Raw genomic sequence first — 19,712 nt, forward strand, 5'->3', positions numbered from 1 at the left:
CGATAGGATTTAGGACTTAGGGTTACGGGCGAGACAGTGAGTGGGCGACGGCCGCGACGCCGATATATGCAGCTGGGGGCTAGGTCGCTGGGGGCGGGGCTGGCCAGCTGGGCCACTGAGAGAAGTGGGCTGTCTTGGGGCTGGGGGCTGGAGGCTATAGCGGGCCGGTTTCTAAGCCCACCAAATATCGGGCCGTGCTCGAGCCAGCCCAACGGGCCGAGATGGCTGTCAAGCCCGGCACGCTCGTCAGGCCAGGCTGAGCCCGGGCCCGGATTAACCCGTGTCGTACCGTGCTAACGGGCCACATGCTTTCTGGATATCTATACTCAGAAGAATAACAAATCTAGAGAAAGGTATGCGATCCTTTTATATTATTAAAGTTCCCCCCGCCTGAACCATCTGATCATACGAGTGAAAACACTATCGTTCAGGCCAGGGTGCGTACCAGGGATACCATTAAGCTCGTGGGCCCCTGTTTGAGTTTGCCTACGACTCGATCAGGAGCACAACTCTTTCCACTTGTGCCTCTGTGCTTTTACTTTCAAAACTTGATCTGCACGCGTACCTCTTTCCACTTTCTCAAAACACTATCGAGATTTCCTGGACAGTAGTGATGTATTATGAACGATGTTAAACCAGCCATTAGGAGTTATGATGTCGATATCTACTGGTTGATTTACGACGGTGGCGGCGCTGCTGCTGCTGCCGCCTTGGACTGTGCAAGAAGAGCTGCTGCTGCCTGCTGGGCCCTGTCCGCGTTGTACAGTCTGGCTTTGAACTCGCCAAACTCGGCCGACGCACGCAGCCTGACCTTGCGTCGGCTTCCGTCCACGGTGTCGTTGCCCTTGTCCCCCAGCGTAAAGCCGTGGTGGTGCGCCACGTACTGCGCGTCCACCACGCCCATCTGCCGCCCAGGCTCCTGCACACACACAGAACAGAACACGTGTATGATATATACGCTAATTAATTAACTCGTTTCTATGGATATAAATTCTCCATGCATGCACGCACGTACGTCGACGCATCTCCAGAAGTTCCAGTCCAGACCCCATCCGTGAACCAGATCGTTCTGGATCATGTGCCAGACGCAGGCCCAGGCCCGGCGAGTGAAGACGGGGGCCATGACCTCCACGAAGGCGCTGCACGGCGGGCGGCGGGCGGCGTCTTGGGCGCTGCACCTGCCGGCCGACGTCGACGTGTGCACCTCGGTGTCGTTCCTCCTGACGTTGACGTCGTAGTTCTTGACGCCCCTGACGATGTCCAGGCCGGGCTGCGAGATCTCCAGCCCGTGCTTCCTGGCGACCCTGATGTACTCCTCCGCGTCGAAGGTCTCGGCCCCGAGGTCCTGGTCCCAAAGGAAGACGTACTCGTAGGGCGCCACGACGCTGGGGTGCATGAACCTCTTGGCGTACCACCTGCATGCATGCATATATATGTTGGTACGGTGTTGCATTAGTAATTGATCGATGATAGCTCCTCGACTACTGCTGCTGCTTACTAAGTACCATTTGGCCTGCTTCCTGGCGCTGACGTGGATGGCTTGCCTGGACCACTCGAACTCGGCGTCCCACTCCGTCGTCCGCCCGTCGTAGTGGAACAACATGACGTCGAAGTTGTCCGAGAACTGCTCGGTCCATCCATGGGCGTATTATATTTGTGTCGTCGTTTACCAACAAGCTAGCCATATCAATCAATCAAAGTGACTTCAATCTTATTACCTTGTGAACCGTCGCGTTGACATTGGCTCTCTCGCTGTAGCCCACCGTCAGCGCCACCAGGTACTTGCGAACGGGGGTGTCCTGCGTGCGCATCACACGATCGGACAAATGATGTTTATTTTGGTGCATGGTAGTTACAAGCAGCCAGCAAAAAGATCATGAGAGAGAGAGCGACCTCACGCGGTTGTCCCCAGAGCCGACGCAGGTGGAGATCAGACTCACGAACAACGATGTCTGGCGGTAGTAGCCGTTCCGCGCCCTTCTTTGCTTCTTCTGATTTCGCCGGCGGAGAAACCTTCATTGGTGTTGCAGTAGAGGTGGTGCTGTTTCCGAAGAAGGGTAGTGCTGCTGACAATCTGGCGGCCATGTTTCTGCCGCCGGCGCCGGCAGAGGTGCAGTTCGCGTCGTCGCCGCCGCCGCCGCCACCGCCACCAAGGCTGCTGAACAACGGGAGCACCGTCGGCGCGATCCGTATGGGAGAGGAGACGCCGACCAAGAGCCCGATTGCCGCCGCGGACAGCACCATCAGGATCGGATTTGATCTCATTATTATTCTCGCACCCAGCGCTAGCTAGCCGCTTGTGCTATTCACAGGCAGGGAGAGATCGAGCTTGGACGAAGTCTCAGAACGTCGATCGGAGCATCCGTGTATGTATACAAGATTATATATGGACGATGATCCACATGCAAGAAAGTCTTCGTTTTGACTCACAAATTAAAGGAGAGAAGTAGCGAAGTAGCAACCCCCTCGCTCTCAAGATGGCTAGCTTGCACAGTGGAAAAAGAGCTAGCTGATGCCTTAGACTAGCATTCAGAGATGTTCCTTTTCAAGATTCAGCGTATACACCAGTGTCCAGACGTATAGCTTCGTGCTCCTTAAGCTATTCCAAATTTCCAAGTAGCATATATACGCCAGGCGATTGACGACTTGTCACATAAATAGACATTTTCAGTTTAATTTAATTCATAAAACCAGAGTGATATATGTGACGACTGTATATACATGTGTGTATCACTACTCACATAAGCAGTAAACAATAATAAAATATGCACAATTACTAAGACCAGAATGGACCCTGCGGAGGTACCGATGCTTAAGGCATCAACGACTCCATTTACACGAGACATCTCGTGTGTATGTTCGATATAGTCGTACGCAGTCGATGCATGTAGATGTACGCAGTGCAGTTCTTCGAACGGCGCCGGCGAACTTGATCAGCGTTGGTCGAGCGGACGGAGCGAGCAGTCGCGAGTACACTCCCTAAAAACCTGATCGCCCGCACACCTGTGCAAGTGTTGATCTGCGGACGGCGATTTCGAAGGCCTGCTCTCCCACACTCTCTGTGCTCGCAGAAGGTGGGACGAGAATGACTATATGCAACGCGTCTGAGACTGTACGTGCGTACTGTCGTAACCAGAAGCAGCCTCACCTCCTCCATATATATACACGCGCAGAGGGAGGCCAATGGACAGTAACAGTCGCCATCAGAGCTACCGTTACAGCCAGCCAGAAACTGACGCCATCAGTGACGTCCGATAATAGAAGAAATATTCGGACTAAGGTCTGAATGTACCACGGCCCGGCCTATTCCGACCAGCGGCACGCGTGTGGCAGTCCTTCATTTTTTTCACAGCTTATCAATAGATGCACCAATGGTCCACATATTTAAGTTGATTAAATTGTCACTTTAACTTCCGGTATGATACTAAAGTATTAGTACACCATAGCACTAAAGTGATCATTTAACATTAATTATTATTGAATATTAATTTAGGCAGGCCCACGTTAATTGAACAGATTCATCCGCGCGGCCATCAGTTCATGCCGTTATATGAAGCAACAAGAGCTAGCCGAAGTTTTCTACACACTACACTGCTGGTAAGATATATACACAGATTAGTATATGTGTAGTCTACTTCGATAGGCACGTGCCCCAAAGTCAACACGTACGTACGCTAATTACCAAGGTCCGTTTTTGGATGACAGAACTGAATGAACTGAGGCGGCCTAGAAAGCTAACATGGAGCGTAATATAGCGGTGATCTCGTCCCTGTAGAAGTGCAGAATGAAGCTTCAAGGTCATGTTGCAATCGGCCACGCCAACTGCACCGTTGCTCCATCCATAAATATTAGTCGTTCTTATTTTTTATTAGTCATTTAACCACATTTTTAAATGTAACTATTTTTATCTGTCATAATTGGGATCATATATAATTAGTGCCATTAGATGATCTTTAAATCTATTTTTAGTAAAATTATATAAAGATACAAATATTTTTAATATATTTTATAAATCTAGTTAAAACTAAGAAAATCTGACTGTCACCGATATTATAGAGACAAACATTTGTGTACGGAGTAGTTCATTAGTGTGCTCGTCGGTAATCGTTGTCTATCGACGTGAGGACAGACAACGAGGTCAGACGTGGTAACGAGAGGAGGATAGGTCCTCTGTTCTCGATTCCGTGTTATCATAATCAAATTAGTGTTTTGCAACAGCAGGGAGTACCACGATCTAGACCCACAGCCTGCATTGCCATATATAGACTCAACATTACAAATAAAAGATAAGGAAGTTTTATCTACTTGAAAGACGCCTACAAGGTACAAGCTCATGAGCCATCTCGTGCCCTGTTCGTTTATTTCGGATTGAGGCCAGCTAATCCATGTTACTACAAATAAAATATCATTTCAGCTAGAACTGTTCGACAAAAAGCGTTCCTAAGTAAACGAACAGGGCCATTTGTTGTGGTAGCAAGCTTGATACCTTCCCCTCCAAAGATCCCGCTTGTACCTAAGTAGGGCTTGTTCGGTTATTTCCAATCCATATGGATTGAAGTGGATTGATACGGATTGAGAGAGATTTTGACTTACTAGGGATTGAAACCCCCTCAATCCCCCCTCAATCCATATGGATTGGGATAGAACCGAACAAGCCCGTAGGGGGTGCTTATGAAACGCTTGCGCATCACATCGTAAAACCTCCCAGCGGATATGTTAGGCATGGGTCTGCTTGTTCATCACCTATGGTACGGCCGTGTTGCCCTTCTCCACTTCACCACGCGGCGATGGAGGACACACTCAGGCACCATGGTGGCAGCCTCAATGTTTGGGGTGCTCGAAAGACCAGAGTAGACTAGAGTGAGATCTGCACTAATAGATTTGAGCTAGGTGCATGGAAAACACGATGAATCTTACTATTAGGTGGTAATTTGTCTCCAAGCCATAAACCGCTATGCCCACTCGTTCTTGGACTTCGGTCTGAAAAGATCTAGGCCCGTCCCTAGTTTAGTTTTGGTTTTCAAACGATGATTGAGAAGGTTAAGGATCAGTTAGTTATAAGTATTATTGGAGTTGTTCAACACTTAGAATAGTGATATGACCTTTTTTCTTTAGCCATACTATAAAGGGTGGCATAAAACGATTATCTTAACTTAGGCAAGTGTAGTTAGGTGTGATGGTACACACTTGTGAAAACTAGCGCTAGAAAAACACATAAGACCCTATGAGAAGTTTTTTAAAAAACACTCGAAAAACGATCAAAACAACTGAGTTGGTTCTGTTGTAGTAGCACCAAACATGTTCGACGATGGACACTAGATATAAAATCACCGTACATGAATGTGTCCCATTACGTTTCAGCATAACACCATCATGTCTAGTATGCACCAGATATGGTGCACTAGATAGGGCACTCAGAGAGCTTGCAGAAGTGGCCTTAGACACTTAATATTCACTAGATGTGTCTTGTGTATCATAGAGCAGGGTACCCATGGAGTTTGTAAACTATGTCTGATAGACTGACTATTCATCGAACATATTTGATGTAGCACCATATTGACACCAGACAGAGTAATCAGAGAGGTCTATAACTTTGCACTCGAGGTTGTACTCACTAGACTTATCCAGTGTGGCACCAGTGTAAGCATCACATATCTGTATAGCGACGATTAGTTTCAGGAACATGCTATTAGAAAATCACAGTACATATACAATGCACCCGACTATACTGAGTTGGATTGTAATGGCTAATTTCTTTGCTTGTGCTAGTTATGCCCACCAACTCTTCTAAATAAGGTCTCTTTCCTATTTCAAAAGCTGAAGGAACAATTCAATTGTGAGGAAGCGCATTTGCCTAGTGAGGCACTTGGGAATTGATAATAACATGATTAATGACCTCCTTATTGCATTGACATTGCAGCTTGTAGCATCCACCATCCTCATTAGACTTGGTCAGGTCAAGTGAGAGTTAGTGTTTGTTACTCTTGATGATCTGCATCACCTATACAACTTGGTGTTGATCACTTAGAGATCTTGTAGTGATCCAACACAAACTTGTTCACGGTTGTGAGTGGTTCACCACGCCAGAGCGACAAAGAACACCAACTCATAAAGAGCACTTGATCCTTGTGTGTGCCAAGAGGAAGCAACACCCTTGTGAAGGTGCTCTAACAAGGACTAGTGAGGAGTGCCAACTCTTTCATACATTAGCAAACCATCGAGACATTCCTAATCCTTTTTTACTTTAATCATTTACATTTGAGAAATTCTTTCAAACATTTACATTACTAGAATTTCCATGCTTGTGACGGAACCTCCCAAGGTATTAGGCCCACCTACAGTTGTCCTTGTCCTAATGGACCTTGGATAACCCTGTAGATGCACTTAATCACTCGACAAGTTTGGTAACTGTATCCTCATCATTTCGCCCAAGAGCGCTTCATCCGTCACGCAGATATTACATCACATCGGAGGAAAGAATAAGCGGAAGCAATTTACAATAACTTAATTTACATTCATCCAATATAGAGAGAGAGTATTATTATTATTACAATACAGGGTACTATGAGTGCATAAGTATTATTATTACATACCCGGGAGGAAAAATACCCTCCTGCACAAAAGATTATTGTTTTTAAAGTGGGAGGCCAACATCCTCCTGCGACAGACTTCACTGCTGGGGCTCTTCCTTGGGTACCACCTTTGAACAAAAACAGCAAAAGTCTGTTGCTTCCTCACCTACAACAACATGGGTTCGAAAACCTTGAGTACGGAGTGTACTTTCGCAAGTCTTACCCGACAAAAGAAAAGACTCTCAAGGATATGCTGACTTGAGGGAGTCAAGGTAAGGCTATTTAAGAATCAAAGACTCTGTTTACCGAAATGCTTACTAATAGTGGATCCTTAAAATCCAATTTTATTGTCAAGTTAAGTCATTACGTGAATCTAGAGTTCTTTCTACCCTAGTTCAAACACTTGACCTGCACTAGCTGTCTTTTAACAACCCTTTCAGTTCACTGGAATGCTACGTGTAAGTCAGTGACCAAGTCTTCATGTCCGAGAAGTAATGGCGATCCGAATCGATTAATACCCAGCTGGGGATCTCCAATCACACGACATATGTAGCACTTAACCCTTGCATATGTCAACTCGCCACCGGGTTTCTTAAGACCAGAACGGGTTCACGCTAACCGAGAGCACATATACACCACCGTCCAGCCTCTTGCCATGGAGGGGACACGCTACTCTCGCCATCTCTCCACTCCCATTACGTGTTGGCCTTTCTGGTATTAGTCTGCCTGAGGCAAAGCTTACCCATGATGAGGCATGTGACCAGTTAAAAGGTCCTCAATCATCAGGCCTACATCGACACAGTCCTTAATCGACTCAGGCGGAGACACTACACCGAGACTTCCTTCTCGTGCAAGTCACTCGCTCGGTCTCAGCTTTATCATTTACATCCCAAAGTTTGGTACCTGGCAGAGGTACATCTTGTCCGATGTTGAACCCATCACGACCATGATGGATCCACCATCAAGTTTGATTTTTGAAAACATCCCATTCCATCTAAAGCATCATATTTTGTTGAAACCAAAACATTTTTGTTTTCTAAAGCAAGACTAAGCATCAGAAAACTTCTTAATAAAATAGGTAATCAAGGAAGGATAAACAGTTCCAAGGAAGGAAATGCAGCAATTGGTTTAGCACACAACTCCTATCACCTGATGCATTATATAAGGTGATAAAGATTTTAAAACAGCAAGGAGGTGGCAAATGCACCGAGGATTGCCTTGTGTTGTAGGGGAATCAGGATCTGTTTCACAGATATCAAAGTAAAAACAATTCCCGGCAGGTGGAGTCTTAGTTGGTGGTGCAGCCTCTTCTTCTTCGACACTTACTTCTTCTTCGTTTTCTATACATAACCATACATATACATGAATGCTCATGTGATGCTATGAATATGAAATTATAATGGAGATGCTTCAGGTTGTATCTTGAATACAACTTTCCTTTACGGTACACCTAAGTTACTAGGGTTTTCTGAGTCAGTATTCTACTAGAATAAGGCAAACATTACCTAGAAAGCTAGGTTTTGGGTTTGGGGATAAAACAATGTCCAAAACATGTCAAACTTCACCCAGGGGCTCTAATTATAAAATTAAGCTTTCCTAAAAAGTTTTATGATTTTTGGAGCTATCTAGTAATTTCTAAAATTCCAAAATACTAGGTTTAGACCTTCTTAAATACTAAATAATTCATGGCTCAGGCTCAAAATCTTGGAACTATTTTTATTAAATACTAGAGGAATTTATGAGTCTAGTAAAATTGGTCCCATGATTTTACCATTTTTCTATTATTTCGTATAAATTCCCTAAGTCTGGCGGAAAAAAAGAGAAACAATGAATAGTGTTGGGCTCAATTCAGCCCAAGTCGGCCCGCAGACGGGAGAAACACGCGCGCGCCCGCGCCCGCGATGTCCAATTTACGCAGAGGACCCTAGTCATTCAAATAACCGGTAAAGAACCCTACACACTATTTATCTGTGTCTCTGGCATTAACAGTTAGGTCCCTGCACTTCTATTTCTTCACAGCGCCACGTCCACGACGGTGGACAGCAACGAGCATGTCTCCGGCGAGCCTGTACCGGCCAGAATACGCAAAGGCTAAGCTTCTTACTTGGTCGACACCGAATTCTACCTCGGGCGACCCTAATCCCTCTATGAATTGCGAAGTTCTAGCTCAAAATCTCTCTGTCCACGGTGATGGCGCCAACCGAGGACAACTCGAGGTGTTCCCGGTGATCTAATGTGGTCTAGTTCAATTGGCTGGGTTGATAAGCATCCATAGCACACAAGGGTGCTGAAACGAGGGTAAGGAGGGTATGAACAGACCTGGAACCGACGGTCCATGACGCGGTGGCTCACGGCGCGCGGAGAACCGAATTGGGGGAAGAAAGAAATTAGGGCGCTATGGTGGCTAATCGGAGGCAGGGGTGGGTGCTCTGGCTTCATGACAACCTAACAGAGCTAGTGGCACCCTCAATTTATAGTGTCCGAGGGCGGTGGCTCCAAATTTTGAAGGAGAAGGCTGGCGGCCGGAGAGAGGGGTGAGTCACCGGAGTCGCATAACGTGGCATTTACTGGGGTAGAGGCCTGAGACGATGACTGACCAATTCACACGACACCTTGCGACGAGGTAATAGGGTCAGTAGCGTGGCGGATTCCGGTAAACGGTGGTCACACTGGCGATGGACGTGCGGCCACGTCATGGCACAAGTGGATGGGCGACAGAGCGACTACAGTGCTCTAACTTCATCTACGGCGAGATCTTTTCCCAGGGGGTCGTTATCTGCGCGTTACTGGGCGCGAATCACAGCGCCAGCACGAATCCGAGCGCAGGGTTGTCGGTGGCGAGGTGCACTACACCTGGGATCTTCTTCAGTTACTGTACCATTGGAATCCCATTCAGAGCGCCTGACAAAGCAATTTGCAAGGCTTTGATCTCCGATTTCTATATGGCAACTTGTTAATCCTTCTGTAACAAAGTTGTTAACCTATAATCCAGCTACAATTTGACTATAGAAACTCTGGCCATTTACTTACTAGATTAAGCTCAAATCAACTCCAAAGTTCTTCAGGGTTCACTGTCAGACCAACTTCATTCTTCAGTGGTGACTGACAACCAGACTTTAAGTCCATTTTACTCCAAATTTTGTATGTCACCAAGGCTTAGTCACTTAAGCAAAGTTGTGCTCCTATCATAGCTCTACAAATTTGATGTGTTGACCTAGGGAAAAATCCTTGTAGATTTAGAGATATAGAGCTCCAAAGTTGACCCCATTCAACTGAAATTCAGACTTAATCATATAGGGTTCATGGGGTAATTTTTGCAAATAAGTCCAAACTTCATCACTCCACTTGAAATTTCTCTAATGTAAAAGTTACTTAGTTTGTGGTGTTCTATTACTTTGATATTTGCACTTTGGTCCAAAAGTGCCTAGAATTTACATTTACCCCCCTAGGGTTCCAATTAGGGTTTTCTAGGGTTCTTTTTAGGGTTTTGAGTACTTTTGGGTTTTTGTGCCACTAAAGTCCATCAACCTTGATATCTTGTGAACATTCCTAATGACTTTTGAGATTTTTACCTATTTGGGCTTCACTTTTGTCGGGGACCATAATTAGGGGTACCCTCAAGGCTCCTAATTCTCAGCTGGTAACCCCCATCAGCATAAAGCTGCAAAGGCCTGATGGGTGCGATTAAGTCAGGGATCAGCCCATTCGAGGGACTCGATCACGCCTCGCCCGAGCCTAGCCTCGGACAAGGGCAGCCGACCCCGGAGGATTTCCGTCTCGCCCGAGGCCCCCCTCCAGCGGCGAACATATTTCCGGCTCACCCGAGGCCCTGTCTTCGCCAAGAAGCAACCCTGACCAAATCGCCGCACCGACCGACCAAATCGCAGGAGCATTTAATGCAAAGGTGGCCTGACACCTTTATCCTGACGCGCGCCCCCCAGCCGGCAGAGCCGAAGTGACCGCCGTCACTTCGCCGCTCCACTGACCGGCCTGACAGAAGGACAGCGCCGCCTGCGCCACTCCGACTGTGGTGCCACTTGACAGAGTGAGACTGACAGGCAGTCAGGCCCGGCCGAAGGCACCATAGGAAACTCCGCTCCGCCCGACCCAGGGCTCGGACTCGGGCTAAGTCCCGGAAGACGGCGAACTCCGCTCCGCCCGACCCAGGGCTCGGACTCAGGCTAAGTCCCGGAAGACGGCGAACTCCGCTCCGCTCGACCCAGGGCTCGGACTCGGGCTCAGCCCCAGAAGACGGCGAACTCCGCTCCGCCCGACCCAGGGCTCGGACTCGGGCTCAGCCCCAGAAGACGACGAACTCCGCTCTGCCCGACCCAGGGCTCGGACTCGGGCTCAGCCCCAGAAGACGACGAACTCCGCTCCGCCCGACCCAGGGCTCGGACTCGGGCTCAGTCCCAGAAGACGACGAACTCCGCTTCGCCTGACCCCAGGGCTCGGACTCGACCTCGGCCACGGAAGACAGACTCGACCTCGGCTTCGGAGGAGCTTCCACGTCGCCTAACCTAGGGCGCAGACCAGCCACGTCAACAGGAGGCGCCATCATCACCCTACCCCGAGCTGACTCGGGCCGCAGGGAACAAGACCGACGTCCTATCTGGCTCGCTCCGCCAGATAGGCAATGATGGCGCCCCGCATACTCTTGGACGACGGCGGCTCTCAGCCCCCTTACGGAAGCAGGAGGATGTCAGCAAGGACTCAACCGCTCCGACAGCTGTCCCTCCGCCAGGCTCCAGCACTCCTCCGACAGCCACGACATCACACCAACTGGGTGCCAAAATCTCTCCGGCTGCCACGACGGCATGTACTTAGGGCGCTAGCTCTCCTCCGCTAGACACGTAGCACTCTGCTATACCCCCCATTGTACACCTGGATCCTCTCCTTACGCCTATAAAAGGAAGGACCAGGGCCCTCTTAGAGAGGGTTGGCCGTGCGGGGACGAGGACGAGACAGGCGCTCGCTTGAAGCCGCTCGCTCCCTCTCCCGCGTGGACGCTTGTAACCCCCTACTGCAAGCGCACCCGACCTAGGCGCGGGATGAACACGAAGGCCGCGGGATTCCCACCTCTCTCACGCTGGTCTCCGGCCGCCTCGCTCTCCCCCCTTCGCGCTCGCCCTCGCGCTCGACCCATCTGGGCTGGGGCACGCGGCGACATTCACTCGTCGGCTCAGGGACCCCCCGGTCTCGAAACGCCGACAGTTGGCGCGCTAGGTAGGGGCCTGCTGCGTGTTGACGAACAGCTTCCCGTCAAGCTCCAGATGGGCAGTCTCCAGCAACCTTTCCAACCCGGGACGGCGCTCCGTTTCGGGAGTCTTGAGTTCATGTCCCTCGACGGCAGCTACGACATGATACTCCTTCCACCACCGCGCGACAGCGACAATGGCGGCCGACAGCCCGCCCGCCGGCGGCGGAATCGACGACGTCTTCCCCGCGTGGTGGAAGAACAACCTTCGAGCTCATCCCGCCCTCTTCCCCGCCGACGGAGGGGAAGGCAGGGCAACCAAGGCCAAGCAGGAGGCAGCGCCTCGTCGGCTGTCGAGCGAGTCGACAGCGCCGGCACCCCAACGGGGGGCGCACCGGGTATCGACTTCGCGCTTGAGACGAAGACGAGCGCCGTGTCCCCGCGACACGCCAATCCCGAGCAAGCGGACGACGCCAGCACGCTCGCGAAAAGCTTGCTGGACGTCACCCTCGTACCTGAGACGACGGTGCAGTCAGTCCCCGACGTGACTTTATCGCCGCTCGTCGACCAAGAGGTACCGACCGATTCCCATCCCACGTCATTTGGATTCAGCCTCAACCCGCCTAGCGACTCCGCTTTGGCGGGCGCTCTCGTAGAGGCAAGCCCAAACCCTCTGGGGTTTCGTATGCGGTCACCTTGGGACCGGTTGACGGACGTCTCGACCTACGGGCCCTCTGGGTCCGAGGAAGACGACGAGCCCAGCTTCTGTTGGGATTTCTCTGGACTTGGCAACCCCAGTGCCATGCGGGACTTCATGACCGCATGCGACTACTGCCTTTCCGACTGTTCCGACGGTAGCCGTAGCCTCGGCGACGAGGACTGCGACCCAAGCCGCGAATGTTTCCACGTCGATCTAGGGGGTCCCACCGAAGGCAACCATCTTGGCATGCCGGAGGACGGTGATCTCCCTAGGCCGGTGCCTCGCGTTGACATCCCACGGGAGCTAGCTGTGGTCCCCGTTCAGGCGGGGGGCCATGACCCACAGCTCGAGCAAATCCGCGGGGTGCAGGCCAGGCTCGACGAGGGAGCAGGAGCGCTTGAGCCGATCCACCGGGACGACGGGCAGGCATGGGCGGGCCAGCCTCCGGCCGGAGAAATACGTCATCTACCCCAGGGCTTCCAGCACCGCGTCGCCGATGACGTCAGGGTCAGGCCACCACCCGCATCTAGTGGGGTCGGCTAGAACCTGGCTGCAGCAGCGATGCTTCTCCGCGCGATGCCGGAGCCATCAACCACCGAGGGGCGGTGAATCCAGGGGGAGCTCAAGAATCTCCTAGAAGGCGCCGTAGTCCGACGGGCCGAGAGCTCTGCCTCCCGAAGGCAGGGGTACCCCTCGGAACCTCATGCCGCGACTTCCCGATTCATGCGGGAGGCCTCGATCTACACCGGGCGCACGCGCAACACCGCGCCTGCGGCCCCGGGTCGCCTCGGCAACGAGCACCATCACCGCGACTGTCGGGCCCACCTCGACGAGAGGGTGCGCCGAGGCTACCACCCCAGGCGTGGGGGACGCTACGACAGCGGGGAGGATCGGAGTCCCTCGCCCGAACCACCCGGTCCACAGGCCTTCAGCCGGGCCATCCGACGGGCGCCGTTCCCGACCCGGTTCCGACCCCCGACCACTATCACAAAGTACTCGGGGGAGACGACACCGGAACTATGGCTCGCGAACTACCGTCTGGCCTGCCAACTGGGTGGAACGGACGATGACAACCTCATCATCCGCAACCTCCCCCTGTTCCTCTCCGACACCGCTCGCGCCTGGTTGGAGCACCTGCCTCTGGGGCAGATCTCCAACTGGGACGACCTAGTCCAAGCTTTCGCCGGCAATTTCCAGGGCACGTACGTGAGCCCCGGGAATTCCTGGGACCTCCGAAGCTGCCGGCAGCAGCCGGGAGAGTCTCTCCGGGACTACAACCGACGATTCTCGAAGCAGCGCACTGAGGTGCCCAACATCACCGACTCGGATGTCATCGGCGTGTTCCTCGCCGGCACCACCTGCCGCGACCTGGTGAGCAAGCTGGGTCGCAAGACCCCCACCAGGGCGAGCAAGCTGATGGACATCGCTACCAAGTTCGTCTCCGGCCAGGAGGCGGTCGAGGCTATCTTCCGAAAGGACAAGCAGCCCCAGGGCCGCCCATCGGAGGATGCCCCCGAGGTGTCAACTTAGCGCGGCGCAAAGAAGAAGGGCAAGAAGAAGTCGCAAGAAGAAGCCGCCGCCGAGTACAAGAACCCTCGGAAGCCCCCCGGAGGTGCCAACCTCTTCGACAAGATGCTCAAGGAGCCGTGCCCCTATCACCAGGGGCCCGTCAAGCACAACATTGAGGAGTGCGTCATGCTTCGGCGCCACTTCCACAGGGCTGGGCCACCCGCGGAGGGTGGCAGGGCCCGCGACGACGACAAGAAGGAAGATCACCAGGCAGGAGAGTTCCTCGAGGTCTGCGACTGCTTCATGATCTATGGTGGGCAAGCGGCGAACGCCTCGGCTCGGCACCGCAAGCAAGAGCGTCGGGAGGTATGCTCGGTGAAGGTGGAGGCGCCAGTCTACCTAGACTGGTCCGACAAGCCCGTCACCTTCGACCAGGCCGACCACACCGACCATGTGCCGAGCCCGGGGAAATACCCGCTCGTCGTCGACCCCGTCATCGGCGACGTCAGGCTCACCAAGGTCCTCATGGACGGAGGCAGCAGCCTCAACATCATCTACACCGAGACCCTCGGGCTCCTGCGTGTCGATCTGTCCTCCGTCCGAGCAGGCGCTGCGCCCTTCCATGGGATCATTTTCGGGAAGCGCGTCCAGCCCCTCGGAAACCTCGACCTTCCTGTCTGCTTCGGAACACCCTCCAACTTCCGAAGGGAGACCCTGACGTTCGAGGTGGTCGGGTTCCGAGGAACCTACCACGCGGTACTGGGAAGACCATGCTACGCGAAGTTCATGGTCGTCCCCAACTATACCTACCTGAAGCTCAAGATGCCGGGCCCCAACGAGGTCATCACCGTTGGCCCCACGTACAAACACGCGTTCGAATGCGACGTGGAGTGCGTGGAATACGCCGAGGCCCTCGCCGAGTCCGAGGCCCTCATCGCTGACCTGGAGAGCCTCTCGAAGGAGGTGCCAGACGTGAAGCGTCATGCCGGCAACTTTGAGCCAGCGGAGACGGTTAAGTCCGTCCCCCTCGACCCCAGCGGCGACGCCTCCAAGCGGATCCGGATCGGCTCCGGGCTCGATCCCAAATAGGAAGCAGTGCTTGTTGACTTTCTCCGCGCGAACGCCGACATCTTCGCGTGGAGTCCCTCAGACATGCCTGACATACCGAGGGATGTCGCCGAACACTCGCTGGACATCCAAGCCGGAGCCCGACCCGTCAAGCAGCCTCTGCGCCGATTCGACGAGGAGAAGCGCAGAGCCATAGGCGAGGAGATCCACATGCTAATGGCGGCGGGGTTCATCAAAGAGGCGAAAGGCGTCAAGATCAATCCCGAAAAGTGGGTCTTCGGGGTGCCCCAGGGCATGTTCTTGGGGTTCATCGTCTCCAAGAGGGGCATCGAAGCCAACCCGGAGAAGATCGCGACCATCGCACAGCACCCCGAGCCCTTGTTGGGGACACTCGGGGGCTACACGCACCCCTGGGAAGGGCCGCTTGTCATCGCCAAAGTTCTGAAGCCCGGAACGTACAAGCTGGCCAACAGTCAAGGCGAGGTCTACGGCAACGCTGGGAACATCCAACAGCTACGTCGCTTCTACCCTTAAGATGTTTTCAAGTTGTTCGTATACCTCGCTCCCACGCAAGTCTTAGTCGTCAAGGAAGGGTCGGCCTCGCCTTGGCAGAGCCCGACCCTCCCTCGGGGGCTAAAAAGGGGGGAACCCCTCTGCGTCAAGATTGGGGAACCTCTCTGCGTCCAAAATTTTCAATCAAAAAGACTTTTGCGTTCCCCCGGCTATGTCGGAAGCAGGACCCCAAGGAGCGAACGCGGGTGCATGTAAGTGGCAAGGCCGACTGAGCCGAGGGACTCCTATGCCTCCGGGTTAGGGACACCTCACTCGTCACCCGCCACGAAAAGTGACCCCTACTTGGGGAAGCCACCCTGTTATTAACAGGCGAAGCCGGACACGCAAAATAAAAGGGAAAGGAGTACGACTTCATGCAACGGTAACAAAGTGTTCAGGCCTCAGCGGCCGCAGAAAGACACACGTGCATCCAACAGAAACTGTTCCAACAGAGTTAGGCGTCGCCTCGGGAAGGAGTCGCGCCTTCGGCTTCGTCCCCACCTTCGGCAAAGTCCATCCCGGCTTCCGGCGACGGCACAGGTGGGAGGATCTCTGCCTCAAAGGTGGTCGCCAGCACTGCGCTCGGACCCGCGGCGGCCGCATTGAGCCTCTGGACTTCTGCTAGGGCGGCTTCATCTTCATCGGGAAGGCAATACCCCTCGCTGACCCGCTACAGGTCCACAATGTAGTGGGAAGCGAGCACGGCGAAGGCCCGCCTGACGCCGTGGTGTAGCGCCTCGCGGAGTCTGCCGCGCACATGATCGCCCAAGACCTGAAGGCGACTTTGAGGGGAGCTTCCTGAGGGGACGTCGCCGGAGCCAAGGACCCGGTAAACGTCCGAGACGGCCTCGGACATGGCCGCGTGGTCGGCCTCCCTCTGCTCGGCCGCCCCGGCAAGCGCCTTGGCGGACTCATCGAGGGCGGACTCGAGCTCTGCGAACAGCCAGAAGAAAGATCTCAAACACAAGCAGAGGAAACAAGCAGGAACGAAAACCGAAGATGGCCAAGGCGTACCTCCGGCTCGGGCACGCTGCTCCGAGGCTGCGACCTGGGCTACGGCTAGGTCGGCTGCAAGGGTTTCGGCCCGGCTTTCGACCTCGGCAGCCCGGCCCCGAGATTGGTCCCGCTCCATGACGACCCGGTCGAACTCCGACTGCTGTCGTTGCGCTTCTGCGCGCGCCGCGGCCGCCTCCGCGCGCGCCGCTGCCACCTCGGCTCTCAGATCGGTGCAGAGCAACCGAAGGTCCGCCACCTCGGCACCCTGCTGAGAGAGGCGTGCAGTAGCCCCGGCGAGCGAGGTCCTCAGGGATCACAGCGAGCCCCAGACGTCGACCTCGCGGCGGATGAACGACGACTTGGCGGCGCTCCGATCCGTCAGATCCTGAGGGAAGGAAGCGGGGCGTCACGAAAGACGCTTTGGTCACAAAAGAGAAAAGGTATGCCTGAAACCGTTACCTGGAGGATTTTGGGGACGTCCCTGCAGAAAACCTCCAGCGACGACCGGAGCGACCCCACCGTTGCTTCGGCACACTCGCGGAGCTCGTCCTAGGACTGGTCCTCCCGTTCATCGTCGAGAACGATGACGGGATCTGAGGCCTCACGGGTCCGGAACCGGAGCAACTGGCGACGGCCCTCGGAGCTCCGCCGCACAGCGACGAGGCTGCCGCCCGGCGGGACGGATCGCGTCTCCATGCCCCCCTCTTCCGAGGCACCGAGCGCCGACGCCTTAGCCGTCTCAACGTCGGCAGCGATCGGTCGCTCCCCGACTGGGGCGGCGACGACTTCAGTAGCGACAGGTGCCGGCATCGCCGGCACGTCCGGTGGGCGCGGGGTCACGTCCACGTCAGCCGCCTCCCCTATCACAATGGCCGCCTCAGCAGAAGAGCCAGCCTCGGGAACCTGCTCCACGGCGACTGGTGCTACCTGAGCCCCCTGCTGTGGAGCACCTTGCGAGAAGGTCAGCTGAACGGCAAGGCCCGGAGCGGCGCTGGCCGCGCAAGCCGGCGCCGTCTTAAGGGCCTTCCGGGGTGCCAGGTCAGTCAGGCCATGGCTTCGCTTGCTGAGGGAAAAAGAAAAATCACGACCGGGACATATGAATGAAAAGCCAGGACGAAGACATTCCAAGATACTTACCCGCTCCGGGCCATGATCAACCGTGCCTGGGGGGAGGTCTCTCGGATCTCGACCCCCGGAGCCGCCGCCGAGGTCCGCTTCGCCGGCAGCTTCGGCACCACCCTTGCTTTGGGCGCCCTGGACGCCCGGGGGGCGGACTGCCCAGGCATTGCCACGGCGACCTGAGGGTCGCTCCCCTGCGCTGCCGGCGTGGGCGGCGGCTCTCGGGGAGCAGACGCCTCGGCCTGGCTCCCCGGGGTCGCCTCAGCTCCTCCAGCCGAGGGGTCAAGTACCCTCTCGGATTGCGCCCGCCCCTCGGGCCGGGACCTCGGCGTCCCGACTCCGGGGACCGACGGCATCAGCCCGCTCGGGGGCTGGCTTGACGGCTCCTGGCCTAACCCCAAGCCGGGGCTGAGGCCAAGGCGGGCAGCCATGTCGTCTTCCTCGTCATCATCTTCATCATCGTCGTCGGCGTCGGGCGTTTCCGGCGACGGCTCCCTTGGGAGCCCCTCCCTCTCCTGCCGGCGACAAAGCTTTTCCAAGGCGTCTCGAGCCCGCCTCCGCTCGCGAGCCCGGGCCTTCTCCGCGTCCTTCTTCTTCTTCTTCTCCTCCGCGGCAACCCGCCGCGCTGCTCGGTCCGCCGCATCCTGCGGGACCCGTGGCAGGGAAGACTTTTGCCACCCTACCTCCTGAAGACGGATGGAAATCCCGACCGTAAAAACCAGGGGCAATCCGACGCAAGAAGAAAGAAGGAGTGGACACTCACCAGAGTCATGCACCCTTGGTCAGGGCGCATCAAAGGCTGGGAGAAGGCGCTGGGGTCCGGCTTCCCCAGCGCAACGGACACCCGCCCGTGGAGGACGTCGAAGGGAAGAGGATCAGAGGACATCCGTGAGTCCTCCAAGTCAGCCTCCGATGTCATCTCCCAAAGTGGCAGCCGTCGCTCCGCCAAGGGAAGCACCCTCCGGCGGTGGATGGCGGCAATCACTCCCGCAGCGGTGAGTCCCCCCTTCTGCAACGCCTCCAAGGCCTTGAGGAGGGGTTCGAGGTTCTTCTGTCTTTCGTGCGGGGTCCCGTGGCGCCAAGCATCGGCGGCGGTGGTGACTACTCGCTGAGAGAACGGCGGGAGCAACTCGCCGTCATTCCAGAGGTAGAACCACCGGTGCTGCCACCCCTTGTTCGAGGACGCGAGGATGGCAGGAATATACAGCGACGCCCGCGACTGCCTCAGCAGGAGGGTGCAGCCGGCGGCCCGCACTGCTGCGCAGACCTTCCTCTCCCCCGTCGGCGAAGCAAAGAGCTCCGCGAAAAAGAGATGGGTCCACAAATCCCAATGGGGGGCGATCCCCAAGTACCCCTCGCACACCGCTACGAAGATGGCGGCCTGCGAGATGGAGTTGGGGCTGAGGTTGTGCAACTCCACCCTGTAGTGGTGCAGGATCGCCCGCATGAAGCGGCTCGCCGGCACACCAAATCCCCGCTCGTGGAAGGAGACGAAGCTCACGATGTACCCCGGCGGTGGGGACGGAGCGGCTCCGCCCACGGGGGGAATCCATTCCGGCCGCTGCTCGTCGGTGAGAGGGCGAAGTAAACCCTCGCCAACAAGACCCTCCAGATCACTAGCCGTCACCGTGGAAAAAGGCCATGGGTCGCGCGGCGAGATGATGGTCACCCGGTCAGCCATCACCGAGCGGAAGGGGTGGCGGCGCAAGGGACAGGGAGGGCGGTTTCCTCTTCTCTGGCTAAGTCTCTCGGGTTGCGAAAACCTAAGAGGGAGGCAGGAAGCGGAGCAAAGAACCATCGCCAGACCCTCTCCCGAGTATATAAAGACCAAGGCGAGACCGGTTCAAATGTTCCGCCCGGACCGGACGCGGGATTCGAAAACGCAAAGCGAAACAGCGGTTCCCCGAACGGCTCGCGCACGCGCAACGGCCGCCCCGCGAACCACTCGCCCCGTCGCATTAACTCCGCGGCGGGACAGGCGGCGCCTCTGGCAGGAGAA

At 55.0% G+C, this 19,712-nt stretch overlaps 1 protein-coding gene across 2 annotated transcripts; it reads right to left on the bottom strand.

Annotated features, from left to right (window-relative positions):
* Positions 1-344: 344 nt before the first annotated feature.
* On the bottom strand, positions 345-2,380 carry LOC103653353 (uncharacterized). 2 transcript variants are annotated; one of them, XM_020551838.1, is made up of 5 exons: positions 1,894-2,380; positions 1,719-1,799; positions 1,499-1,624; positions 1,016-1,415; positions 345-919 (listed from the first exon to the last, which is right to left on the bottom strand). In XM_020551838.1, the coding sequence occupies exons 1-5, from the start codon at positions 2,263-2,265 to the stop codon at positions 588-590; spliced, it is 1,311 nt and encodes a 436-aa protein (XP_020407427.1). In that variant the 5' UTR covers positions 2,266-2,380; the 3' UTR covers positions 345-587. The 2 variants fall into 2 exon arrangements, with proteins under 2 accessions (XP_020407427.1, XP_008678503.2); XM_008680281.3 differs by having other exon boundaries at positions 1,506-1,624; positions 1,894-2,378.
* Between the last annotated feature and the right edge of the window lie 17,332 nt (positions 2,381-19,712).

Source organism: Zea mays, chromosome 4 (assembly GCF_902167145.1).
Source record: "Zea mays cultivar B73 chromosome 4, Zm-B73-REFERENCE-NAM-5.0, whole genome shotgun sequence".
NCBI lineage: Eukaryota > Viridiplantae > Streptophyta > Magnoliopsida > Poales > Poaceae > Zea > Zea mays.

Bases quoted from the DNA above. Each gene is read 5' to 3' on its own strand.
- LOC103653353 (XM_020551838.1), bottom strand. From the start codon at position 2,265: ATGAGATCAAATCCGATCCTGATGGTGCTGTCCGCGGCGGCAATCGGG. The intron at 1,625-1,718 runs GTAATAAGATTG...TGGACCGAGCAG, and splicing joins TCAACGCGACGGTTCACAAG to TTCTCGGACAACTTCGACGT. The intron at 1,416-1,498 runs GTAAGCAGCAGC...GCATGCATGCAG, and splicing joins AGCAGGCCAAATGGTACTTA to GTGGTACGCCAAGAGGTTCA.